Source organism: Nelumbo lutea, chromosome 4 (assembly GCF_056320005.1).
Source record: "Nelumbo lutea isolate HS-2025 chromosome 4, American lotus-T2T, whole genome shotgun sequence".
Classification (NCBI taxonomy): domain Eukaryota; kingdom Viridiplantae; phylum Streptophyta; class Magnoliopsida; order Proteales; family Nelumbonaceae; genus Nelumbo; species Nelumbo lutea.
Window position 1 is genome coordinate 93258853 of NC_142687.1, and position 19032 is coordinate 93277884.

Consider the following 19032-nt stretch of genomic DNA (forward strand, 5'->3'; position numbering starts at 1 on the left):
CAGAACAGAATGAAGTTGCTGAAATAAAAAACCGGCATATTGTTGAAGTTGCAAGAAGTATCCTGTTTGCTGCACATGTCCCTACAAGATTTTTGGAGGGATGTTGTCCTCACTACAACCTACCTAATCAATCGTATGCCATCAGAGTGTTGGGTTTCAAGTCTCCTTTCAGTGTTCTTCATATGGGCAATGACCTTTTTCCTATTCCACTCCGTGTCTTTGGCTGCACTTGTTATGTACACATTCCAAGTATCTAGAGACATAAATTTAAACCAAAGGCCCATAAGTGCATTTTCCTTGGTTATGTCTCCACACAAAATGGTTATCGTTGTTTTGATCCAAAGTCTGGAGCTCAGTATGTTTCAATGGATGTCACCTTTGATGAGTCTTCTTCTTTCTCTTATCCTTCTCAGGAGAGTCATTGTCAAAAGGGGGAGAATTTGTACAATTATTTGCTCTCCCCTTTCTTGTCCCAACTTAGTCATTTTTTAAGCCGCCTACTTCAAATGAATCAAGGGAGGATCAGTCATCTCATTCTCATTCCAATGTTCCTATTCCTCCTTCATTACCTTTTCGTCCTCTTTCTAATCCCAGGCTGTACCAACGGCAGAGAACTAGAAGTGAGCAGATTGTTTTCTCTACACCACATGACCCTCTTGCACTTCCAGTCATAGAAGAGACAAGTACTGATACAGCCCCTTTGGAGCCATCCTTCCCAGACTTTGATGTCCCTATTGCTATCAAGAAAGGTAAAAGGAAGTGTATTGCACACTGCATTTCCAAACACCTTTCTTATAGTTTGCTCTCTCCTTCATATTTTGGCTATCTTTCTTCTGTTGCTTCTAACTCAATACCCAGGTCAATTTTTGGTGCTCTTAATATTCTAGAATGGAAGGATGCTATGAGAACGGAAATTGACGCCCTGCATAAGAATGACACTTGGGAAGTGGTTGATTTGCTTAAAGGGAAAGAACCAGTGGGTTGTAAGTGGGTTTTCACCATCAAATATCATGTTGATGGCACCATTGAAAGGTACAAAGCTAGGCTGGTTGCAATAGGTTATACATAGACATATGGGATTGACTATCTGGAGATTTGCTCCTTTTGCAAAGATGACCTCAGTGAGAGTTCTGCTATCTCTGGCTGCACATTCAGATTGGCCACTTTACCAGCTGGATGTGAAAAATGCATTCCTGAATGGTGAGTTACATGAGGAAGTCTATATGTTTCTTCCTCCGGGGATGTATTACACAAATATGGGGGGAAAAGTATGCAAGCTGAAGAAATCTCTTTATGGACTCAAATAGCCACCTAGGGCATGGTTTGAAAGGTTTAGAGCTGCCCTTGTTAATTTTGGCTACATACCCTCTTTGTGAAGAGGAGAGGCTATTTGGCAGTATATCTTATTGTCTATGTTGATGACATAGTTGTGATTGGTAATGATGGTGGCTTAATGATCTTAAATTTTTCATTTATACAGAGTTTGAGATCAAAGATTTGGGGGAATTGAAATATTTTCTTGCCATAGAAGTTGCTCGATCTAAGGATGTGATCCTTATCTCTCAACAAAAGTATGTGCTTGACTTGCTCATTGAAACAAGGAAGATGGGTGCTAAACCAGTTGCTACTCCTATTGATATGAGTCATAAATCGTTTGCCTCAGATGGAGTATTGTTGAAAGATAAGGGAGTCTTCTAGAGGTTACTTGGGAAGCTGCTCTATCTGTGCATGACTCAGCCGGACATTGCATGTGTTGTTAGTTGCATTAGTCAGTTCATGCATGCTCCCAAGGACACACACATGGCAGCAACAGAACGAATTCTGTGTTATTTAAAGGGTTATCCTAAAAAGGGAATTCTATTTGCTAAGCATGGTCATATGAAACTGGAGGCTTACATAGATGTTCATTGGGCCGGAAACATTGATGATAAAAGATCAAGTTCTGGGTACTGTAGCTTGGTGGCAGTAATATTGTTTATTGGAGAAGCAAGAAACAATCAATTGTTGCCAGATCTTCAGCCAAGGCTGAATACAGAGCCATGGCTCATGGAGTTTTTGAGCTACTGTGGCTTCGGTCCTTGATGGAGGAACTGGGTATTGAGTATGATAAGCCATTAATGTTATATTGTGATAATCAGGCTGCCATCAACATTGCTCACAATCTGGTGCAACATGACAGAACCAAACATATTGAAGTTGATAGACATTTTATTCAAGAAAGAGTGGCTTCTGGAGAAGTTTGTCTACCATTTATCTCTTCTGGAGGACAATTAGCTAACTTCCTTACCAAGGGCATTCCCAAGGATAAACTTCAACATGATATTGGCAAGCTTGGCATGATTGACATCTATGCTCAGCTTGAGGGGGAGTGTAGAGAAGATGGGCCAAATGGCCCATAGACTGTTTTCTTATTTCTTTTCTTTATGCTCTTTGTTGTAATGGGCTTCAACGTGGGCCTTTCTTATGTTATGCCATTTTTAATTATTCACCCATTTAAGGGCCTCCCTATAAATTACTAAAATTAAGTTAATGAATAGGAATTAGGGTGTAAGAGGAGATTAGATTCAAAAATCTCTTTCTAAACCTTTATTGCCACCACCTTCTTCTTCCTCTTCTCTCTTCTTGATTCTCTGTTTCCATTGTTCTCTTTCACTTTTCTGCACCTTTTTAAACAGTCCGTTTTTTTTTTTTTTTTTTCAGAATATTGTTTTTCTTCTTCTCCATATAGTTAAAAACTGAGAATAGCATTTGGCCACTAACCTATCCTTTAATCATTCCATACTGCCATTTGGAAGATACTTCACTGTGTAAACCCACTTACATCCAACAACATGCTTACTGGGAGGGAGAGTAGTAAGTTGCCATGTGTGATTGTGTTGCAAAGAAAACAATTTCTCTTTCATTGCTTGTCGCCACCCTAGAGAAGTAAGGGCTTCTTGGGCAGTCTCAAGAGTGGAAACATATGATTGCAAAGATATAAAATGGCAATGAGAAGCAGACAAGTGAGCAAAAGAAACACAATGAGAAATAAGATGAGATGTACAACTACGTTTACCTTTCCGCAGTGCAATAGGAAGATGAAGTTTAAAAGGAGGTGCAATCACAGGATATCAATGAGGATTGAACTGGAGGAGGGGCTGGTGGTCTTTTGTGAGTAACTTGTGTGATTGGTGGCCTCTTAGTATTAACTTGCACTGGGGAAGGCGGGGACGGAGATAGAACAGGAAACACGGGTAAGGGGTCCTCAACTGGAACTGGAAGTGGAACCATAGGAGCAGGAGGAGGGACATCAGTATTCGAGAAGAATGGAGCGGACTCAAAGAAAGTGACATCCGAGCACACAAAGGATCGATGAGAGCTAGGGTTATAACACTTACACCCTTTTTGGGTTTTGGAGTATCCAAGGAAGATGCATTTGGTAGCACATGCATCTATCTTCTAAATTAGGCCCTAAATTATGAACAAAACAAACACAACCAAAGACTTTAAGGGTAAGAGAGAACTGAGAAACAATAGGAAACAAGACTAAGAAAGGGGATTGACTTCCAAGGATGGACATGGGCATCCGATTGATGAGGAGACATGATGTCAGGACAACGTCACTCCAAAAATGCTTTGGGACATTCATATCAAGCATAATGGACCGAGTAGTTTCAACTAAGTATTGATTTTTCTGTTCAGCCATGCCATTCTATTGTGAGGTATAAGAACAAGAAGTTTAATGAATTATCCCATGGTGCTCTAAGTATTGCTGAAATGGTGTTAATGTGTACTCTTTTGTACTATCTGAGCGAAGAATTTTAATATGAACTCCAAATTGGGTACGTATTTAAGCATAAAATTTTTGAAAAATAGAGAACAAGTCACTTCGATCTTTCATAAAATAGAGTCATGTCATCCTTGAAAAGTCATAAAAAAAAATTACAAAATACTTATAACCATTGTTTGACACTACTTTGTTTGGACACCAAACATCTGAATTGACTAAAGAAAAAGGACTCAAAACACAACTATCAACTTTTGGACTAAAAGAGACTCTATGGTATTTCCTAAGCTGACATGACTCACAATCCAACAATGGAAGACAACTTAAGGATGAAACCAACAACTTCAGAGCCTTGAGTGATGGATGACCAAGTCTGTAGTGCCACTAGAAAGGAGTAAGAGATGACTGAAAAGCTACTTTCGGGCTAACACCATCAAGATAATACAACCCACATGCCTCATGCCCTCCACCAATCTTCATCCCCGTCTTGAGATCCTAAAACACACAAGAAAAGGGATAAGAGGTTATAGAACAATTGACTTGGTTAATCTACTAACAAACATAAGATTAAAAGGGAACTCGGATACATATAAAACAGAGGATAAGGATAAGGAGGTCGGATCAACATCACCAACACTGCGGATGGGAGAGGTAGAACCATTAGCAAGGGTAATTGTTTGAGAAGTAAAAGATGGAGAAAGTGAAGAAAACATATCTAGAGTCTCAGACATATGATCTGAGGTTCCAAAGCCAATGATCCAGTGTGAGGATTTGGAAGCTAAGCAAGCCATATCTGAATAGGCAAGAGTAGTTGTGTTCTATTGAGAGGATGTCTGAAGAAACTTCTCATATACCTCATGTGGGAACACTCACCATTTCCTTCCTAGATGCACTAATAGATGTGGAGGGTGTCTGATCAGTCTACTAGTTCTCACTAACTGTACCACTGCTACTAGTCACAACATGATTAGCCCAAGTGTTGGGTGGACTATGTAAATCATAACAGAAATTAATAGTATGTCCCTCTAATCCACAGTATGTGCATTTCCTAGGTCCAGTACTTCTTCCTCTACCACAAACTCCCCCCGACTCTCAACCTCCACTACAGCCACTAGTACAGTTACACATAGGACCACCTCTATTCCCTGGAAATCCACGGCCACCTCCACCACCTCTATTTCCACGACCTCCCCCTCTTGTTACCACAAAACCAGACCCATCCAAGAGAGAGGAAGATTCTGTAGGATCAATAGAAATCCTCCGAAGACGGGCAAACACTTCCTCAATAGAGAGGAGAGCAGACCCACCCAATATTTGTGCTCGAATAGGTTCATATTCAGCCTTTAAACCCACTAGAAACCTTGTCACATCAAGTTTCTCTTGTTGTTGTTTCTAAACTTGAACATCCAGAATCAGAGGATGATACACATTAAGCTCATTACGGAGGTTTCTCATACTTGCATAATATTCTTCCAAGCTTTGATTACCTTGCTTCGGGTTAATGTACTCTTGATAAAGTTGATACACTCTAGTGGTATTATCTTGGCCGGAATAGAGTTTCTTAGCATGCTCCCAGATTTCCTTAGTTGTATAATGTTGTCCCTCATTAAGTATGGGACACACAACTTAAACTCAGACAAAACAGACTATTCAACCTTAATTAGATAGACAAAAGACTTAACTACCCTTGTATTGTCGATCCTAACATTCCAAATAATCATAAATCTTCTTGGTTGTCCCAAGACTGCTCATAGAGATGGAAAATTTTGTTGTAACCGAATTGAGAATTCAGAGAATCCAGGAATCAATCTTAAGCTTTATTAATCCTCTAGGGTTGCAGCCCCGTTACATCTGTTTCTTCAGGTTTAGTGGTGGTTCAATAAATATACCCCCATAGACCCTTCCCTTCAACATAAAATTGAAAATGAAATTGCCATAAGGCATAATCAATGCCATCAAACTTGATGGGAAGCACATCACCTCTTTTGGAAGCCATTGGAAGCGGTAGAATTTAGAGAACAATCATAGGAAGGCTGAAAATAAGTATAAAACCTTCGATAGTCCAAAAAAGGAAAGTTCTCAGATGAATCAAACAAGAGAAGGGATCTAAACCACTAGAAAGACAAATCAGATCTTCACCAAAAATTAGGGGCTGAAAGAGTAGCCTAGGGCAACACAAGATGTAAAATCTTAGCCCAAAATGGATCAACCACTTGAGAGGGAACTGATAAATACTGAACCAAAATCTTCATTTATGATGATTGGGCAAGCTCATTTGATGACAGGAGATCTACCACAGGTTATTGTACCTTTGTTGGGGGGAATTTGGTAACTTGGAGAAGTAAAAACCCATAGTTGTCAAGGCGACGCCTAGGTGGGCGCCTAGGAGATGCCTAGGTGACAAGGCGCCTTTTGAGGTCACCTCGCTTAATCGCCAAGCAGTTTTGTACTATGTCTTGTAAAATACTTTTTTATTCTTTATTTTTTGACATTATAATTATAAAATAGGCACTATTAAACTAAAATATTCATTCTGTGTGTTTATATACTAATTTGTTTTTAATATTTTCTTATTTGTTAGTATTTAATCAATACAAACATGGCTAAATGCTGTATTGAACCCTCAAAGACTTTAAAACCTGAACCAATAAGTAAGGAAGAACTTAAAATTTTGTCTAATCAGCACATTTTCTACTATTTCTTTTCTTCTTTTCCTATAACAAAAATAAGGGTTCAACCCTTATATTTTTTGAATTTTCTTTACCTTCTTTTTTTTCTTCTCATGATTATGTTGATTTTCTATACTTTAACATGAACTCTATACTTTTCTTATGAGAATTATGAATAATTATTAAGGAAATATGGCTATGGTACCTAGGGAACTACCCTAGGATCTATGTTTTCTATATAAAAAAATCCATCGCCTAGGCGCCCGCCTAGCTGACTAGGCGACAAGGCGCCCCCCTGATACCTTGCCTCGCATTGGCGCCTTGAAAACTATGTAAGAAACAAATGGTGGTTGCTAGGTCAAGTGCTGAAGCTGAGTATAGGGCCATTGCACATAGAATTGCAGAAATGTTGTGGTTGAAGAATATGTTAAAGGAGTTGGGAGTTAAAGTCCACAGCCCAATGTCATTGTATTGTAACAACAAGGCAGCAATTAATATAGCCCACAATTCTGTGATGCATGAGAAAACAAAACATATCGAAGTTGATGAACATTTCATTCGTAAGAAACTTGAAGCCAGCGAAGTCCGCATTCCTTATGTAAATTTTGTGGATCAGTTAGGTGACATTTTCACCAAGGGTTTTTAAAGTGCCTGACATATTGACATATGCACCAAGTTGGGAATGATGGATATATACAGCCCAACTTGAGGGGAGTGTTGTTAGGACTGTTATTAGGCTGCTAGTGGGCCAATTATATTGTATTTTCCCTGTTAAGTTGTAATCAAGGGTATTCTTGTAAATCTCCTTTTCTTTTAAACAGCCTAATATATAAGTCAGTAAGGGTACCACCCCTAACATCTGTTATAAGTTCATAATACTTTACCAATTTAATATTATAAGTTATTTAATTGTTCGGAGTTGTTTTCATTGATTTAAACTTACAGGTTTAATTTGTTCTCTATTTTATCACTTTTTTTTTAATTATATAATAAAAATATTCTAAGAAATAAATTGTAAAAATTAAAGCATTCCATCTAAGTTCCAAAGACCTACTTTTCAATTTTGTTGAGTCTGATTCCCCATACATGATATGTGTTAGATTCTGATGTTGTATCATAACAATGTATAGCTTAGTGTTTTTTTTTTTTTTTTTTTTTTTTAATGAAACAAAAATTAAGTTATCAGAAAACCACTTTACCTTGGCTAATTGAAATTTCCATTATACATTTTTTTTAATTTGGGAAAAGTCATATCTTGACTATCTTCTGGATCTAGCAACATTTTTATGTGCTTAACTTGGTCATCTTATTATATTTTTGGTTCTACATTATTAATATTGCACTGTCTACATTTTCATAGCATGAATACATGAGACCATTGAACCTTGTTAAATTTAGAAATTCAGTTTTACAAGTTATCATGTAGATCCGTGGTGATAAAGTTACTAAACTCTACTTTTTATGGTCTAATCTCATTCTTAATGTTTATGCATAGAAGTGTTGTTCTTGACATTTTTCAATGTTATCTTCAGTTTTACTGCAAAAGGGGTAGCGAATACAATGATTTGGCAACTATTTTTTTCAACACTCAGGTGTGGATTTTGATTTTCTCTCAACTTGTATTGTTCTTTTTCTTTTATGATGTTTGTTTTCTGTTGTTTTCTGTTTTCCTTTGTTTTTTCCTTTTTTGGATGAAATGAACACCAGTTGGCCATGTATTGTAGTTAATACTTATTTCCTTGTGTATTTCACTTTTTTGATACATTAGTGCTTATGGTTGCAGGATGATGCCATACGCAATTTATTTAGTGCAAGGACATTTCATGAGTACAGTGCACAAAGCCTTCTAACCTTTTTGGTAATGCATTTTTCTACACTTTGTTTTGGGGTTAATCTTTTGCCAAAAAAATCATTTATTATATTTTTCCCAAGAAGGCACTAAGACCTACCATTTTTTGTTGTAACTGATCAAGCAGCTTTGTTCATGCAAGTAAAGAGATGAGATATGGGAAGTATAGATTTTACTAGGCAGAGATGTTTTTTATCCAAATAAGCATCATATTCAATACACAATCTCCCTCACCCTCTGACACTACCCTCGGTTGGGGTAGACCTCCACTATAAGTTTTCCCAATTAACTCCTCTAGCTATAGAGTTAGCATATCTTTGTGTCCATCCAAACAACATGCCCATACTGGATACCAAGCATCAAATTCCCCAAAGAAAGTGAGGTTACATCCAATTTTCAATAATTCACTACAACAGAAGAGTCAATGGATTAGGAGATCTGTGAACTAAATAGCAATATTAGCAAGGACACTTTTCAATGAGAAGTTTCATTTTAAGAAGTTGTCGAGCCTAGGTGTGTAGGGGAAGCCGACTTAGAGATGGTTGCCAAGGACACTTTCCAATCATATGATCTGAAGCTCCAAGGTCAATTATCCATGGTGAATAGTTAGATCTAGAAACTAAACAAGTTGTACCTGACTTAGCAAGGGTAGTAGTGGACATGGAAGGCAAAGAATAGGTTTGATGAAGTCTCTCATATTCCTCATGAGTGATGGAGACCAGCTCATTGTTCTACTAATCCTTGGGACAGGCAACTCATCAGTAGCATCATTCATACTTGTGTCATCCTCAACTACAACATGATTTTCCCAAGATGGACAGCCGTGCAAGTCATAGCAGGAAGATGTGTGCATAGAGGTGTAAATCAGGCCGTGCTGCTCACGGCCTGGCACGATTTTAAGTGGGCCCGGTCTGGCCTGGTGGTCCATGGGCCATGCCGTGGCCCAGCACGATTGTATGGGAAGATAGGCCGTGCCGGGCTTGGGGTTTCAGGTTAGTGGGCCAAACCAGCACAGTTTGCATTGTTGTGTCATGCCACCCGTGGCCCGCGGGCTAGCACGACCCACATATATATACATATTATATTATATATATATACAATATATAAGATATTATATAAATTATAACTATATAAATAATATATAGTATGTAATATATTAATAAAATTGTTGAAGATTAATTAGTTTTATGATGTTTTTCTAAGTACATGTTTTATGTTAGTTGTTAGATAGGAGGTGGGGACCATGGTAGTTATGTGAGTCCAAATTTTGTTATGTTTTTGAGTGTTGTATATGCTGTTTTATGTTTTGCCACCCTATAAGGGCATAGTTGTCTTTGTATTGTTATATTATTTTAGTATAAATAATAAGTGAAGGGGGCGGCCAGATTATTGCTCTCTTTTCTTTCCAACTTTTCTTCTTCTCTTCTTCTCCTTCTCTCTTCAAGAAACTACTTTTCTTTTATATTTTTTAATACAATAGATTTCTACTTGGTATTAGAGCATCGACTAGGGTTTCTTGAAGCATTCTCATGCAGCCCTAGATAAGCCGACTGCATGAAGTAGTAAAGGGCTGATCGATCTGCTATAGATTGCCCAGTTCTTGGAGTTTTTTGTGGGATCTAGTCATCAGGAAGGTGATCTACTGTTTGGCATTAAAATCAGGAAGAACTGGAGTACGGGGAAGAGTCCCAGAAAAGTTGGACTCTTTGTTTTTTATCTGATCTTGGGTGCCTAGGTATTGTTAGTTTTCTTTTGATTTTCTGAAGAGGGCGGTTTGGTTTCTGGAATTTTCTAGGCCTCCCGTAGTGATCAGTTCACTTTTCTCTCTATTGGGAGGCGTGAGGAGAGAGATTTCCCTCCATCTAGGGTTTTCTTCTTCCAGAAGGGTTGGTTTATGTGTATGTGATATTAAATTATTTTTTGAAGGTCTCCAATCTATTTTTTCCTTACTGTTGATCCGTTTGAAGTAAGATGGATAGTTGGAATACTGGGATGAAATCTACTGTTACTATGGGACTGGGTGTTGGAGGTAGTAGTGATATTTTTGGGTCTGGGATCATTACTACAGTAAAACTTGATGGTACAAATTATTTGGAGTGGTTACAATCAACTAAGTTGGCTATTGGTGCTTGTGGAAATTTAGGGTATCTCATTGGGGAGGAGAAGAAACCTATTATAGACTCTTCCCGATGGGTGCAGGAGAATTACATGGTAATGTCCTGGCTGTGTAATTCTATGTTACCTCATATTGCAAAAAAATTCCTATAGGCTAATACTGCTAAGGAGATTTGGGATGGAGTGACTGAAACCTACTCTCAGGAGCAAAATGAAGCCAGAGCCTATCAGTTAAGAAATCAGGTGATAAGTATGAAACAAGGAGAAAAACCTCTTGCTGTGTATTTCTCCATGCTGAAAACCCTATGGAAGGAAATAGATCACTTAGAAACTGTGGTATCGGAAAGTGTAAATGATGCAGAAACTTATCACAAACTGGTAGAGAGGAATAGGGTTTTTGAGTTCTTGGCAGGGCTGAACCCTGAATTTGACATTGCTAGGAAGCATATTCTTTATAGGAGGGTGTGACACTCTCTCAGGCCTATGCCTTTGTCTCTAGAGAGGAGAGTAAGAGGAATGAAATGCTAAGACAGCCTGGGATTGACCGGTCGGCTATGGTTGGTACAACAAAACCTAAGCCGAATGGATACAGGGGGAGTAGTGAGATTAGAAGGGAAGATAAGAAGGACTTGGTGTGTGATTATTGCAAGAAGCCTAAGCATACCAGGGACACTTGTTGGAAGCTTCATCCAAATCTTATGCCTGCTCGGATAAGAAACAAGAAGGGAAATGCAAATGTAGCCACTATAGGAGACTCTTTAGCCCCTCTTTCCCAAACTGATTAGGAATCCATTGTAGTAGCAGTAGTGAGAACAGAATTGGAGAGGTTTGGACAGCTTGTGAGTTAGAAAGATTCACCTAGCTCTAGCCTTCCAGATGGACAACAAAATGTTGGAGCCAACTACACCACTTCCTTTGCACATACAGGTAGTTCATATGCAACTGCAAATCTTGCATTCACTTCAGATTAGGAGGGACCTCCCTCGATTATAGACTCAGGAGCATCTGAGCATATGACTAATGCCCCTACCATTTTCAGTTTCTATCAGTTGTGCTCTGGTAGTGACAGAGTCTCTACAGCAAATGGTTCACATATGCCCATTGCTGGGAAGGGGACAGTTAGAGTGACCAATGATATAACTCTATCTTCTGTTTTATATGTCCCTAGACTTCATACCAACCTATTGTCTGTTAGTTCTTTGACAAAATTTGAATTGTTCCATGACCTTTCTTCCTGGTAATTGTGTTTTGCAGGATCTGGAGTCAAAGAAGATGATAGGGAGTGGTCGTGAGGTGAATGGAGTCTACCTTCTAGATGAGATTCCGAGACATTAGGGTCATGTTAGAAGCAATAGTAGTAGTGGGTCAGAGTCAATGAAATAGATTATGCTTTGGTACAATCACTTGGGACATATTTCTTTTAGTTCTTTGAAATGTCTTTTCCCAAAGTTGTTAATGCCAGAGTGTACTTTGAGAAGGACCTGACCACGTATCTCTTAGAACATGGTGTAGTTTATCAGAGCAGTTGTGCATATACACGACAACAGAATGGAGTTGTTGAGGGAAAAAACAGACACACTGTGGAGGTGGCAAGGAGTCTTGTGGTGTGTGCTTCAGTTCTTGTGCAGTTCTGGGGAGATGTGGTTCTTGCAGCCGTGCATTTGATTAACTGTGTTCCTTCATGGACCTTGGGGTTTAAGGTGCCATTTCGCCTTATTTTTCCAGATGGAGAGATATTTCATATACCTCTGAGGGTTTTTAGTTGTGTTTCTTTTATTCACCTTCTTGGCCCTCATCGCAAGAAATTGGATCCTAAGGCTAAGAAATGTGTTTTTCTTTGGTATGCTCACAACCAAAAGGGGTATTGCTGTTATGGCCCAGTGTCGAGGAGCAGATTTGTCACTATGGATCTTACCTTCTTTGAATCCACATTCTTCTTCTTGAGTTGTTCTCCTTAGGGGGAGAGTTTTGGGGTGGAGAACTCACATTCTATTCTTCTTCCTGTTTCTATGGTGCCTCCATCAGTTCAGCCAACATCTACATCAGTTCAGCCAGCACCTACATCGGTTCAGCCAGCACCTGCACCTCCAGTTTCATTACCCGAGCCACTATAGGCAACCTCACAGAAATATCAGTGTCGGCAGATGATGGTTGACTCCACACATTCTCAACCCACACCACTCTCAGTCAGTCCTTTTGAAACTCCAGATTCGGCAGATACAATTCCAGGTATTCCTCTTGAGCCTGAGCCTGTTATGTTTTTTTATGATAATGTTTTTGTCCTTAACACCATTGTTGCAGCTGATCCCACTGACCTTGATCTTCCCATTGCACTTCGTAAGGAGAAGAGAAAGTGTACAACTCACTACATTTCACACCATCTTTCCTATAGTGCCATCACCCTCCTACCATGCTTTTCTTTCTTCCTTGGTTTCTGTGTCTATACCCATGAATGTTACTGAGGCTCTCTCCAAACTGAGTGGAAAACAGCCATGTAAGATGAGATGGATGCTTTGATCTAAAACCAAACATGGGAAATAGTTGATCTCCCCCCAGACATGGAGACAGTTGGATGTAGATGGGTATTCAAAGTGAAGTATAAGGCCAATGACAAGATAGAGAGGTACAAGGCAAGGTTGGTAGCAAAAGGGTACTCAGACCTATGGTGTTGATTATCTGGAAACCTTTGCACCAGTGGCTAAGATGAGTTCAGTTCATATCCTTTTATCTCTAGCAACTACCTATTCATGGCCCTTGTTCCAGCTTGATGTCAAAAATGCTTTCCTTGATGGTGATTTACAGGAGAAGGTATATATGGACATTTCAACAAGATTTTATGAAAATGTTGGCAAAGGAAAGGTGTGCGGACTCAAAAAATCTCTGTATGGACTGAAACAGTCACCTAGGGCTTGGTTTGATAGGTTCAGAGGGGCACTCATCCGTTTTGGATACACATAGACACAATCTGATCACACCCTCTTTGTGAAGAGGAGAGATGCTCTGGTTTCAATTCTAATTGTGTATGTGAATGATGTAGTGGTGACAGGAAATGATATGGATGAGATTGATGATCTCAAAAAATCATTGTAACAAGAATTTGAGATCAAAGATCTTGGTGAGCTCAAATACTTCTTAGGGATTGAAGCTACAAGATCCAAGCATTCTTCATTTCAGAGAGAAAATATGTGTTTGACCTACTACGGGAGACTAGGAAGCTGGGGACCAAACCAGCAAACAATCCTATTGATCCAAATCACAAATATAATGGTGTGGATGGTGAGTTGGTAAAGGATGTGGGGAGATATCAAAGAATGGTGGGCCGACTACTGTATTTGTGTATGACACGACCAGATATTTCTTATTCTGTCAGTGTTGTGAGTCAGTACATGCATGCACCTCGGGTTCAGCATTGGGAAGCGATTGAGAATACTTGCATATATGAAAAAGCACCCTGGCAGAGGCATTCTTTTCTCAAATCATGGGAATTTGAAGCTAGAATCCTATACATATGCAGACTGGGCAGGATGCTTAGATGACAGGAGGTTTACATCAGGAGTGTGTACCTTTGTTGGTGGAAACTTGATCTCCTGGAAGAGTAAGAAGCAAGCGGTTGTGGCAATGTCAAGTGTAGAGGCTGAGTATAGATCCATGGCTCATGGTGTCTCAGAACTTCTTTGGGTTAGATCTCTTTTGAGTGAGATTGGGGTGAAAGCAAAGGAACCTATGATGTTATACTGTGACAATCAGGTTGCAATCAATATTGCCCACAATCCAATTCAGCATGATAGGACAAAACACATTGAAGTTGATAGGCACTTTATAAGAGAAAGGGTAACAACAGGAGAAGTTTATTTGCTTTATGTCTCTTCAGAGTTGCAGTTGGCTGATGTTCTAATTAAAGGTCACAACAATATCATCAACATACACAATTAGGTAAACGACCAAGGATCCTGTCCTCTTCACAAAGAGGATATGATCAGACTGTGTCTGTACATAGCCAAAGCTAACAAGAGCAGCCCTAAACCTTTCAAACCATGCTCCTGGGGACTGTTTAAGTTCATAAAGAGATTTCTTCAGCCTGCAGACTTTCCCTTTCATATCTGTTTCATACATCCTTAGAGGAAGAGACATATAGACCTCCTCATGTAACTCTCCATTCAAAAATGCATTCTTTACATCTAGCTAATAAAGTGGCCAATCTGAGTGTGCAACCAATGATAGCAGAACTCTCACAGAAGTCATCTTTGCAACATGAACTAAGGTCTCCAGATAATCAGTCCCTTATGTCTGTATAACCTTTTGCAACCAGCCTAGCCTTGTACCTTTCAATGGTGCCATCAGCATGATATTTGATAGTAAAAACCCACTTACAACCTATTGGATCCTTCCCTTCAGGAAAATCAACCACTTCCCAAGTGTCACTCTTGTGCAGGGCATCAATTTCTGTTCTCATAGCATCCCTCCATTCTGGAACAGTAAGAGCTTCTGACACAGACCTGGAAATTGGGTTAGAAGCAACAGAAGAAAGGTAGGCAAAATATGGAGAGAGCAAACTATAAGAAAGGTGTTTGGAAATGCAATGTGCAATACTTTTCTTTTTCTTTCCTAATAGCAATAGGGATATCAAGGTCTGGGAAGGATGAATCCAAAGGGGCTGTATCAGTACTTGTTGTCTCTTCTGTGACTGGAAGTGCAGGAGGCTCATGTGCTGTAGGGGAAACAATCTGTTCACTTCTGGTTCTCTGCCATTGGTACAACCTAAGATTAAAAAGAGGACGAGGAGGTAAAGGAGGAGGGATAGGAACACTAGAATTGGAATGAAATGACTGATCCTCCCTTGACTCATTTGAAGGAGGAAGAGTCTCAACAGAAGACTCAACTGGGACAAGAAGGGGAAGAGCAAATAACTGTGACAAATTCTCCCCCTTTGGACAATGTTTATCCTAAGAAGAATCATAAAAAGAAGAGAGCTCATCAAAGGTGACATCCATTGAGACATACCGAGTGCCAGTCTTTGGATCAAAACAACAGTAACCCTTTTGTGTGGGGGAATAACCAAGGAAGATACACTTGTGGGCTTTTGGTTCAAATTTATGTCTCTGGACACTTGGGATATGTACATAACAAGTGCAGCCAAAGACATGAAAAGGAATAGGAAAAAGATCCTTGCCCGGATGAAAAAGACTATAGGGAGACTTAAACCCCAAAACCCTGGATGGCATACAGTTGATTAGGTAGGTTGCAGTGACAACATCACCCCAAAATTTTGTAGGGACATGTGAGGCAAATAAAATACTTCTTGCAACTTCAACAATATGTTGATTTTTCTTTTAGCAACCCCATTCTGTTCTGGGGTCCTAACACGAGCTTTGGTAAATAACCCCCAAGTCAGTGAGATAACAGGTAAGGTTTTTTCAAAATATTATTTTGCATTGTCTGATCTGAAAACTTTAATTCTGGTATCAAACTGGGTTAGGACAAATTCATGGAATTGCCTCACAAGTCTGGGAACATCACGAGACTTCATCAAAAATATCCAAGTGAACCGAGAAAAGTCATCAATGAACAAGATAAAATATTTGTAGCCACCCATAGAAGGTAAGTGGTAAGGCCCCCACACATCATAGTGCAAGTATGAAATGGAGAAGATCTTTTATTACTCAGAGGATATCAACTTCTACGATGTTTTGACAACTCACACGACTCACAATGAAGACTAAACAGACTAATTCCCTTAAATAGTTATGGGAGTAAATGACTTAATGCAGAAAAAGAAAGATGACCCAAACAAAAATGACATAACATGACTCGACTGATGGACTCTGTAGATGTAGACCCAAAAGCAGCTTTTTCAGGTTGTCCATGGCTTTGTCCAGGAGTGTCCAATAGATATATTCCATTCGCCTCATGGCCACTCCCAATCACTTTTTGAGATTCCAGATCCTGAAAAACACAGTAGGAAGGAAAGAAGGTTACATAACAATTCAATGACTTAGTTAGGATACTTACAGATAACAAATTAGTATTTAGCTTGGGTACATGAAGAGCAGAGGGAAGTACCAAGGAATCTGTAGCCTTAATGGTTCCCTTGCTGGAGATAGGGGCAAGGGAGCCATCGGCTAGGGTGATTTTGTCACGGCTAGGAAGTAAATCATAAGAAACAAATAAAGTGGAAAGGTTGGTCATATAATCAAAAGCACCAGAATCAATAATCCAAGGGATCTTACGATTACCTAAAATAGTTGCATGATTGGCAGAAGCCCGTATACCTGAATGAGCAAATGTAGAAGAGGTTGAATTCCCTGGAGGGTTGAAAGAAGAGGCCACACCCTCTAGGTGACTGATCATCCTTCCAAACTTCTCATATTCTGCCTTCATAGCTGTTAACTACTCACTATCAATCATCTCTTCAGTTTGGTATTTGTCACTATCTGGGCCAGCAGCAATATTGGCACTCCCTGATCTACTTGGAGTCCCTGCAACTCCCTTGGGTTTCACTCCCATATTAGCAAAGTGATCATTTAGACCAACCCCTTGAACCTGGACAAGTCTCCTGCTTTCTTCACTACTTACCAAGGCATAGGCTTGATGCAGTGAAACACTATCTTTGGATAAAATATTTTGTTTTGTGATGTCATACTCTGGATTCAGCCTTGTCAAAAACTCAAACACCATGTTTGTCTCAACAAGTTTTCTGTAGGTCTCAGCATCATTAGTGGTGTCCCAGGCTACAGCTTCTATCAAATCAATTTCTTGCCATAAAGACTTCAGTATTGAGAAATAAACAACTAACGGTTTCTCCCCCTGTCTCAAATTCTTCACATCACTTCTTAGCTTGTAAACCCTGGCCACATTTAATTTCTGGGAATAGGTTTCAGCAACACTATCCCAAATTTCCTTTGCTGAATTCATCCACGAATAGTGCTAACTAATCTACGGTTGCATTGAGTTCACAAGCCATCCAATAATAGTACAATTTTCTTGCATCCATTTTTCATATGATGGATCATCATCCGAAGGAGCCTTCTTGTTCCTGGAGATAAAACCTCATTTGCCTCTACTGCAGATATGAATTTTTACTAATTGTGACCAAGCCAGATAATTAGTTCCATCTAGCTTGACTGTGGTCACAGCCAGTAAAGAGTCTACAGAGGCTCCCGGAACCTGTCCGGATTCAGCAACATGCTTGTTTTCAACTTCTGAGGGGTTCATCTTATTTAATACTTCGAAAATAACTTCTAACAACTTTGAATAACAACAAATGAAGACAGAACAAAAATTGTGTTGTGACCCAACCTCTATGCAGCCGTACCAGCTACCTACCTCACACCGAGAAGCCAGGAGAAATAGAAAAATCTCAGCCGCTCCTTGTAGACTTCACAGAACACCAATCCACTTGATTTGATCTTCAAGATGAAGGATGAGAAGACTTTCAGTCACTGAGTGCCCATGTCAAACTCCCTGTGGGGCCTGCAATCAGATTTCTCTAGAAAATTAGGGTTTCGAGCAACACTTGAATCTGTCAGGAGGACGACAAAACCAGTCCCCTTCTCTCCAGACGACACTAACAACTGGGCTGAAATAGGATTCTTTAACTATTCATACAATTCAATTCTCCATACACACTGTGTATGGGAAAAAAGAGGTGAAAAAAGAGAAAAGTCGAGCCAACTTTGATACCAAGAAGAAAAACATCCTTTTGAAAAGAAAGGACTTCAAAAAGTTGCAGATAATAAAAAAGAAGCAGTAGAAATCAGGTTTCAAGAAGCGAGAAGAAGAAGAAGGTTGCGGCAACTAGGGTTCAGAGAGAGAGATTTTTTAACATAACCTTCTCTCTTACACCCCTAATTATATTTCATTAAGTTAAACTTTAATAATTTACAGAGAGGCCCCTAGTTGGGTGGAAAATTAAAAAACATAACACAAGAAATAATAAAGCCCAGATTAAGGCCCATTACAACAAAGAAGAACATAAAAAATAAAAAAGGATAAACAACCTATGGGCCATTGTCCCATCTTCTCTACAAAATTAAAACTCAAGTTTTCTATGTCATTACTACAAACATACGATGCCCATTCTAGCCTGCAAAAATAACACGCAATGGTAGTAAAAATAGAACACCTCAAATTCGAACCTATAAAACACAGATGAAAACAGGGTTGCAAAGAATAGCTGAAAAAGATGGATTGAACATGAATATTCAGGGGAGTCACATGTTTTGGTTGCATTGGGGTCCTCTTTGTCAAGAATATTCTGGGTCCTCTTTTTGTTTGCCTTTCCATGGATTTCATGGCTACTCTTGCTGTTTTGGAGTCAAAATGAGAGGAAAAAAATTAAGAAGAAGAAGAAGAAGAAGTAGAATGAACACATACATACCTTTTGGATTGAATCGGTTCATGCTCAAACTTCTTGGTCACCTAAGTATAAAATACCTACTCTATCCTCTTGTTTCTACTCTCCGTGGATCTCAAGGCTCCTCTAGAATTTACAGGTGAACATAGAGAGAGATTAGCAACCGAAAAAGAAAGCAAGATACAGACTCAACTATGTTGTTCCTAGTTCTCTTTGTCTTGAGAGAAGACAAAAAGGTCAGAGGGCGGGAGACGTTTTGGAAGTCCAAACGTCTCTCGCC

General features: G+C 39.3%; 1 protein-coding gene across 6 annotated transcripts in view; it reads left to right on the forward strand.

Annotated features, from left to right (window-relative positions):
* The window catches only part of LOC148861857 (chloride channel protein CLC-d-like), a 100313-nt gene that overhangs the window by 39929 nt on the left and 41352 nt on the right, over positions 1-19032 (forward strand). For all 6 annotated transcript variants that reach the window (XM_088940856.1, XM_088940853.1, XM_088940855.1 and 3 more), the window contains exons 12-13: positions 7968-8027; positions 8219-8293. In XM_088940856.1, coding sequence (XP_088796982.1) covers positions 7968-8027; positions 8219-8293 — 135 coding nt within the window. The remainder of the gene's footprint in view (positions 1-7967; positions 8028-8218; positions 8294-19032) is intronic.